Source organism: Xiphophorus maculatus, chromosome 16 (genome assembly GCF_002775205.1).
Source record: "Xiphophorus maculatus strain JP 163 A chromosome 16, X_maculatus-5.0-male, whole genome shotgun sequence".
Lineage (NCBI taxonomy): Eukaryota > Metazoa > Chordata > Actinopteri > Cyprinodontiformes > Poeciliidae > Xiphophorus > Xiphophorus maculatus.
In genome coordinates this window covers 6170409-6179142 of record NC_036458.1, presented here as the reverse complement: position 1 = coordinate 6179142, position 8734 = coordinate 6170409, and the positions used below count along the sequence as shown (strand labels likewise).

The 8734-nt window shown below is 35.6% G+C and overlaps 1 protein-coding gene across 1 annotated transcript; it reads right to left on the bottom strand.

The window, feature by feature from the left end:
• Window positions 1–1100: 1100 nt before the first annotated feature.
• Window positions 1101–6938, bottom strand: LOC102218165 (alpha-N-acetylneuraminide alpha-2,8-sialyltransferase-like). The gene is made up of 9 exons (XM_023349465.1): window positions 6768–6938; window positions 5154–5231; window positions 5000–5071; window positions 4045–4092; window positions 3857–3931; window positions 3210–3354; window positions 2839–2951; window positions 2668–2760; window positions 1101–2579 (listed from the first exon to the last, which is right to left on the bottom strand). Exons 1-9 carry the CDS (start codon window positions 6848–6850, stop codon window positions 2105–2107), a joined length of 1182 nt encoding a protein of 393 aa, XP_023205233.1. The 5' UTR covers window positions 6851–6938; the 3' UTR covers window positions 1101–2104.
• Between the last annotated feature and the right edge of the window lie 1796 nt (window positions 6939–8734).

Sequence of the window (8734 nt, the reverse complement as noted above, 5' to 3'; positions counted from 1 at the left end):
TTATGTCTCTCCTTCCGACATGTTAAACATTGCTTTTACCACTTAAAACAATAAAACCGTTGCCACTCCCAATGGCTGTTGCCACTCCCCAAAAAATAAAAGAGCATTTTCTGTAGCTGTTCTATCAGCTTTGTAAAAGCGTCTTCTTGAATTATGAGCATCTGTTGAGATATTGATTGTATTTTAGTGTCTTTTCAGAATTTGTTGAGAAAATACTATTTGCATTAATTCACTAAGCTGGGTAATATGACATTCCTTTTCATTTCATGTAACTTATTATCTTGTGGTAACTGAAATAAATTAATGTGGCTATCGTTGCAATCATTAGTTTGGTTTCCCTTTCAAAAACAGTTTGTAGGTCTCCAACATAAGATCTTTAGCCAAACCAAAACCTCCACTTAAACAAAAAACATCTTAATTAATAATTAGTAAGTCACAGAAGTTGTTTTTTCCTCCTGCTTTTTAAACTTTTTGTGACAAAGTTCATTGCTCATTCATGTGACTTTTTACAACTCAACTTCACTAGTCATCATTTTGCTTGTTCACCATGGCGTGGTAAAAAAAAAAAAAAACATTTAGAAAATTAAAACAAGGTTTGAAAAAAGGAAATATTTGTCAAAAAATATGTATGTATATATTTGGCCTACTCCGAGCAGCACCAACTGCAATCAAGTATTTACAATATCTTGTAATGGATTTTGTTTACTTTCTCACTTGTGTTGTCTAATATTTACATCGGTTTGATGTTCTGAAACAATAAAATGTGACACTTTTTCACATCACTTACTAAATTCATTAGAAATTAATTCTAACAAATATGTTTTCAGCAACGTGACGGCTTTAGGTTCTCTATAAGTGCAGCAGAGATTATTTTCTCTCCAGTCGGTGGCAGTGTTGCACTTTTCCCTATTCTGTGTTGAAACTTGAGCTCCTTAGTCAGTATACATTTTGCCTTCTAACATTGGCCTTAAGTCTGTTAAACTGGTCTTCACATAAAAAGAGTAACTCAGATTGCCTTCTTTACCACAAAAAATACTTTTACTTACTGAGAGAAGAAGTTACTTATTGAACAAAACACAGAAAGAACTACAACCACCAGCTGTTTTACCAATAGTGAAGTCGAGTTTATTTGTATTTCACATTTCAGCAAAAAGACTGAAAACTCAAAATGCTTTACAAACAAAAACCAGCAACTAATTATATTGAGAACACCAAACACTACATGTTGTCAAAAATCCTCAACATCATCAAGAATAATCATGATCAAATATTCAATTAAGACTAGAATTAATTAATTTTCCAATTAGTATTAATCATAGGCAATCTAAACCGGTGGGTTTTTAGCTTTGATTTACAGGAACTCAGTGTTTTCAGCTGATGAATGTTGTAAAAAAAAAAAAGAAAAGAAAAGAAACACACTCTTGTCAGTTTTAGGTGTGAAACAAATAAATGATCTAACTTTCCCACTTTCTAAAATTATTTGAAGCTAACCTCAAATGTACAAAACCACTCACCATTCCACAGAACCAAGTCTTTAAATAAATAAATTTAAGAAGAAACTAAAATTGAAGAAACAAAAAAGCTTGGACAAGTATAAAATATCTAAGCCCCTATAACTTGGAGATCCAGAACTTTATTTTCACCATGACTGAAATTTGCAGTCATGCACCGTTCAGAGGTTTCTGTCTTGCTGCTTTTCCTGTTTTACCTGGTACACTTAAATCACTGATCTTGCTGGTGTGTTAAGAAGCTGTTACGTTCATTGACATGCACTGTTGCATACAATAAATTGTTTTACAAGAGGCAATATGTCACATGATAAAGGGTTTGTTTGCAGGCCTTGATCGTTTCATAAACTTATTTTGTTCTGCTTTGATTGTTTTGCATTTCATTTGCTGCTGTTGCTCTCACCTTTCTGACACTTTTGAGATCAGAGATGATTTTCAGTCTCCTTGTGTGCAGGAACTCATGTTCAAGGGTAAAGACACTTATCACTCCGTGATTTATAAAGCAACAAGGACATGGAGTGATGAGGAACCAATTAATATTCTGTATGCTGTAACAAATATATTCTAAACATTTGCATCAGAGTGGTCTAACTAACCTATTCCTCTGGTACACACTCCCCGAGGTGTAGGTTCAGCACACCTTGGTTGTGCAACTGCAACAAAAATTTGAACTCGTCCGACATAACGTGTACAGATTTCTTAGCTTCATTGTTGTCATAATAATGGTGCGTCAGTTCTTGGAAGCTTTCTGGGTGGAGACCGAAGGGCCAGAATCCAAACAGATCCACGTTGTCGCACAGCTCCAACGCCAGACTGACCATCATAAGACCCGTGCTGTGGCGTTTCTCTAACAATCCGTGAGAGCGCCAAAAAACAGCCAGACTCCGAAGGTAGTTTGGGTTCATGAAGGCAGACCGGATGGGCATTTCAAAGTCGTCAATGGTGTACAGAGCCCGGAAAGACAATGCTGTGTTTACAACGTAGGAGAATGCAGGAAGCAGCACCATGGCGTCGTCATATTGGCAAAGACTCTCTACAAACCTGCGTCGACTGCCTAAAAGCGAGCCGTACCTACAATTACAAAACAACTGTGTTACAAAGTTTGAAAAAGTTTAAGTTAATGTGATAAAGTTGAAATTGTTTCTGGACACCTGTTCACCTTTTAGATAAAATGCTCGGGTTTGCAGTCACAATGTTTGTTTTCACCCCAACATGTTCCTCATATCCATTTAACAAAGGAGCTAGGTTACACCTGATGAAGTAACATCAACAGTTTACTTTGATTTGGTTTAATCTTAAACGTATGTCTTACACTTAAATATGTTCTTACCTGATCACAAATTCAGCTGAATCAATATTATTTCCACAATAGCTGTTTGCTAGGATTCCTCCATTCCCAACAACGGCACATGATTGCAACGTTTTATTCAAGATCTGACGCGTCTGCAATCATCATGAACGGGAAATTCAAGAACATTTTTACAAAATAAGATAGTCTTCTTTGAATTTATCTTAGAACATTCAGCTTAACTTCTTGGGGGAATCTTTGGGGTGTTGGTTAGAGTGCAGGGTCGTCCATAATAATTTTTTGTACTTTGGCCAGGTTACGCCAAAGGTCAAAGTTTAATTTAACACATTCTTAAATAATGATGTAATAAGGAAGGATGATTAGTGAATAATTCTTAATGAAACCCAACTTACTTTGACAAATGTTGCAAAATGTTGTGAGTTCACTTTGAGAGTATGCCCCTTGTCCCCATCATAGACAATCTTCGCTCTCATTGGACTGTTTATCTGGGTTATGATGGCGTTCTCCAAACCATTGCAGTGAACCCTAAGCCCTGTCCTGGGAAATCACAACCTCTTAGCAGTTAGCATTATTGCCATTGTACTAAAAGGGCCATCTATCTGTCACTGTGTTTTATTTATGCATTGCTCATTTAAAAAAGATGGCATTTAAAATTTAATTTTCCCACATTGGTGGTTACTTGGTGTTTCCTCAACGTGTTGTCACTGTTAATTTCAATGTTTCTTTATATAGCTGCCTACCTACTACAGGTTTTTACAGCAGAATCTCTGACCCTTTTTAATTTGAACTTGCCATTTAATATCTGATAAAAGTAACTAAATGAACATCATTTGGCAGAACTTTTAGGTGTAAATCATCAATAATTAATTAATTCATGAAACAGGAGACAAAAATTTTGAAAATCTTTAAAGATCACTTCCTCAAATGCAATTCCTCTTTATAAAACATGTCTACATAGAAAATGTTAAGCTAAAGTTCTCATTGAAGCATGCTTTTTAATTTATCATTAAAAAGCAGGGGGTTTCAATGATAAATTTACCTGATTTCTTGGAACTTTTCTTCGTCTTTAACCCAGGGTTGTGAATAGTTCTGTAGCATTTCTTCTATTTTCTCCCTGTTGAACATCAGCACAGGTACTCAGTAATGTCTGTGAAAATGTCTGATATGACTTGATTTGTTGGGGCAAAAAATAAAGATGAAGACAAGATAAACATAGCCTGAACTTACCTGCAGTCTTGACAAGACTGAGAATCATTTAGCTGAGGTGGCTTCTGGCTGTGATATGTTAAGAAAAATGATTATTTGTTGGCGTTTAATACAGCTAATATACGACATGTGTAATAGTTATATACAATACTCTTATTTGGAACAGGTCTCGTCTGAGATGCGGTAAGCAGACAGAGCAGGGCCCTTTTTTCCTCCCCCTTTTGACAGACACAGCAATAAAATTTACATTCCGATAGAGCAGGAGACTCTTTGGCGCCTCTCCCCGTACCTGGCACGGCCCAAGACGAAGTGGTCCGCCCGTTTGCTTAGATAAAAAACAGACACCTTTGCTATAAATCAGGGAGTCCCAACTTTCTCTGGGGGCCTGAGGGAGTTCTAATTGGTCGAAGAGCAGAACGCCTACTTTGCATATATTAAATAGGGAAACGCCTCTTTGGTTAAAATTTCAGGTCAGCACCGGAGAGTCTCTGAGTTTTTTTTTCATCTTTTCTCCACGTGGGCGCCTTTGTCTGTCTCTGTGTTCGTTTGTCTTCCCCTTGTGTGTCTTATTTTTATGAGAAAATGCATATCTCTGTTCCTCTGCAGCTTTGTTGTCGATTGCTTTGTATGAGATTAAACTCTGTGATCTGTGACGTCAACACATTTTGTTGTTGTTTCGTTTTAGCCGGACGCGGTCGCTACACGTCGCTGCACGGAGAGCGTCACTCGCCAAGGACTCGGAAGATTAAAGAGGAAAAGAGCCAAACGTTTTGTCCAAAGCTAGCATTAAATGATCCTCTTTTTTAATAGATACCAAAAAGAAGAGACATTTTAAAGAACTGTAAAATAAAGATGATAAATTGCTTTACACAGCTTCATTGCGGTCGGTTTGTTGGTTGATGGTTAATGGTTAACTGCTTTACAGTAATAAAATCAATCAAAAAAACTCTTAACATCCTTGAGAAGACATACTTACTCGATTTTGTGATTTTCATTTTTCCAGACTTGAGAAACTTCCGAGCAAATTTCTATTCCTTTGCTTTTCTCCCTGAGAAGCAAAGTTTGTCTATTGTCAAGTTGACGTCTGATAACATGTAACAGAAAACAAACAAAAAAACGATTTTTCTCACTTGATTTCCTTATAGGAACCAGTGATTTTGTTCTTCACGTGGTGTTGCTGAGGTTGTGTGTTGAGAAGTTTCCAGTCACTGGTAAAGAGAAAAAAAACGTTCAAAAAATCTTTACATTTCATAGCTTTCTTTTTTTATGTTTGAAAGGAATTAATAGTTTTAGTAATTTTTGTGCAAACTTTGACTTTGATTGGATTGTGATTTACAGCTGTGGTCGTCGTAAAATGTGTGAAATGCAATGAAAAGTCAATTGTTTTGATGTGGATTTGTTTGAGCTTTCCCTTCAAGCACGACAGCTGCTGATTCCTAAAGTTTTATTGGCCCTTCTTTCTTGTATATTTTTTATTATTGCGAGAATTCCCTATGCCTTTGCATAACAGCATGTCTTTGTTTCTCAGATAAGAGCCACACCTAAAATAGTTGGAGCTCATCCAACATCTGTTTGAATACTTTAACTTTAGAGAGAACATTCTCGTTGAATGTTTTCCAGATTACATTACACTATAGAGAGGAAATTCAGACACAATAAGAGCACTGCCTTTAATTTTTTTTACATTTAAAGGTCAGTAACTTGCATGCAACGGATCTGTACAGTGTCACCATCACTTCTTCTGAGGTAAATTCTCCTGCCTGTTTGCCAATGTACTAAACAAAGATCGAGTCGATAGCATTGTTTGTTTTGACATGTTAATCCCTTGTCACGAACCTATGCAGAAGGTTTTGTGCCGTTTTTTTTGCCGTCCAATAAGCAGTGAAGCATGACCAACTGCACAAACCTACTGCTAGGATTACATCAAAAGCTTTACTCAAATGAAATGCAATGCACACATTGGTTGTTATTCCCATATTTTCAGTTTGTCTGTGTTTATAGGGGAATTGCATTTAGTGCCTCTATATCTGCTAGTAAGACCGTTTTTTTTAATCAGTTTCAATAATTAATTTCTGCTAAGAACATTAGAAGGCTCAATCATAACTTATCCTTTTGATCGGTCCAAACGTAAAGTTTTAAAGCTTTCATAGGTCCTATATCGTCTGCAAAAAATACGTTGTCCCTATTATTGATTTTGCTAATATTTAGTAGCAATTTTCCCATTTTCTTCCCTAAACACAAAAAACTACACAAGCAGATTTTGGAAACAACCATGAAGGATTTTTTGGTATTCAGTAAATTTAATGTAATGTATAATTCACAAAATTCCATTAAAAAAAAGCTAAAATACTTTGGCAGCCATTGTTAAAATAATGAGCAACTATTACACTAGAAATAAATGGGCTTATCTCTACATTATTTTACAGGAAACGCTGAATATATTTTCACAAATGTATAATGCTAGAAATTGCTATGGATTTTCTTGCTGTGTTTCAAAGACGATGGAAAAAAAAATGCTTCTCTCCAGTAACAGTTACATGAGTTCATAAATGCCCAAAAATGTATTTTACTGTTTCCTTTTATTTTCCCTTTGTAGATTAATCATATAAAAACATCAGAAAAACTGTCATCTGCGCCTCATATCCCAGCAGCAAAGCTCCATAGTAAAACAAACCTTTACAGCAAAACTAAAGTCCAAAAATACAAAAGCCTGTTTTCATTAATTAGAAAAAACAGAAACTTACTTGTTGACAGCATAGTGGATAAAAGTAGTGAGAAGGCTGCCCAAAATAAGGGCAGACAAATACCGCAAGAGTTGTCCCCTCATAATTTCTCGTCCTGTGAATAACAGTCTCTGTCTGTCTGTTTGTTTTACTTTGCCATCGTTACCCCTTGATCCCCTGGGATCTTAAAGATCTCTCTGCATGACCTCGTAAAATGAGATCCTTTCTGATCTTATTTCATGTTTCCTTGCACCTCGTGACAATTGGTAAACTCTTGCCAAACTAGTTTTTTTGTTGTTGTTTTTTAACACCGCCATTCAAAGTTAAAAATGCAAATAATCCCAGCAAGCCTGATATTCCAGTTTTGCAGAATAAAGCAATGTTTCAGGTAATGCACTGTAAAGGTAAGTAAAGCAAATAAAACAAATTTACCAGTAATGTGACAGTAAATCATCTTTACAATTAGTTGAGACAAGGAGACATTATAACCCAGTTGAGAATACACAGTTGAAACCAGATGTTTACATACACCAAATAAAAAGACACACACAATTTTCTTTTCTCACTGTTAGAAGTCAAATCAGACAGTTTTATTGTTTTCAGTCAATTGGAATTACCCAAATTATTTCTAGTTCCTAAATGCCAGCAAACGTAGCGAGAACTTTCCTTGAATTTATAAGTTTACATATGGTCAGTATGAGGGAGGGCAGTCTTTTAAAATGTATGACTTGGGTTAAACCTTTTGGGTTTCCTTCCACAAATGTCTGACGCATTTGAGTTAACTGGAGGCATGCCTGTGGAAGGCTACATGTTAAACACATTGCTTGACACAATGAAAAAGTCAAAAGAAATCAGGTAAGAAATGAGGAAGAGAATAAGCTGCACAAGTCTGGTTCATCTTTGGGAACAATTTACCGATACTGGAAGGAGCTGCATTGTTCAATTATATGCAAATGTAGACATGATGGGAATGTCTCAAGAATTATACGGGTTCTGTGTCCCAAAGATGAATGAATTTTGGTCCAAAAAATCTATTTAACTGTTATTTTAGGCAGAATAAACATAGGTCTTCAATCTATTTGTCAGTGCTTCACATAAGAAAACCCACCAACCCAGATTTACACTTTCTCACAGAAAAATTTTATTTACAAAGGGATATTCATTGTACAAAACACAAAATTAGTAGAATGCCCTTTTCCTAGCAGCAATGTTGAAGGATTGCTTATTTTTGCAAGTTCTGGTGACAGCAGCAGCTTACTGCAGGGCAGTTTGTTTCAGTATTTAGTGAGTTGCATTTTTCAAGTCACTGGTACTTTATTCATTTTTGTCTGTTACAGCTTAATATATAACATTAAACTGCGTCTTCACTCTGTATCTTATTAATCAAGACTAAAGTGTTTGAAGAATCAACATTTAAAGCAGCCACAAAAATCCCTGCTGCTGTTTGTAAACTTTTAAATTTAATCCCAAAAAATCTTTAAGAAATCCTTACCACTACCACCAAACATAAGCTTCTGAAAATGGGGAGAAGCGCTGCTAAGAGTAGATCATGCAAGAGTTTAGGTTTCAGAAATGAAGGAGTTGCATCTCTTTATAACATTTCACTAGTAGATACCAGTTCTTCCCTCTCCGATCTCATTCCACCTACAAAAATATGACTTCTTAAAACTCTTAAATATGCAATTCAATAGTTAAACAGCTAAAACAATATCAAAGGAAATTAGTTTTTTACCTCTATTTTGTAAGTAGCATCAATAGCCCCTTGCTTTGGATCAAGGGGCTTTGGAAACATTTTGCATTTCTCAGGTCCTAAAATGTTTTAAATCTAACCTCAAATTCACAAAACCTCTCCAAGCAGATTCCACAGAATGGGGTGTTTAAATAAATAAAATAAAATGAATTTGAAAAAAAACAATTTTTTATCACACCTATAAAGCCTTGGAAAAGTTGGTGAAAAAATAGGAAATAAGTATGCTCCTATAATGAAA

What these genes read in the sequence shown, in the direction of transcription:
- LOC102218165 (XM_023349465.1), bottom strand. Translation starts at nt 6,850, where the DNA reads ATGAGGGGACAACTCTTGCGGTATTTGTCTGCCCTTATTTTGGGCAGC. An exon ending in ATCCACTATGCTGTCAACAA is followed by an intron (nt 5,232 to 6,767) that starts GTAAGTTTCTGT and finishes TCTCTTTACCAG; the next exon opens with TGACTGGAAACTTCTCAACA. An exon ending in ATTTTGCAACATTTGTCAAA is followed by an intron (nt 2,952 to 3,209) that starts GTAAGTTGGGTT and finishes TGATGATTGCAG; the next exon opens with ACGCGTCAGATCTTGAATAA.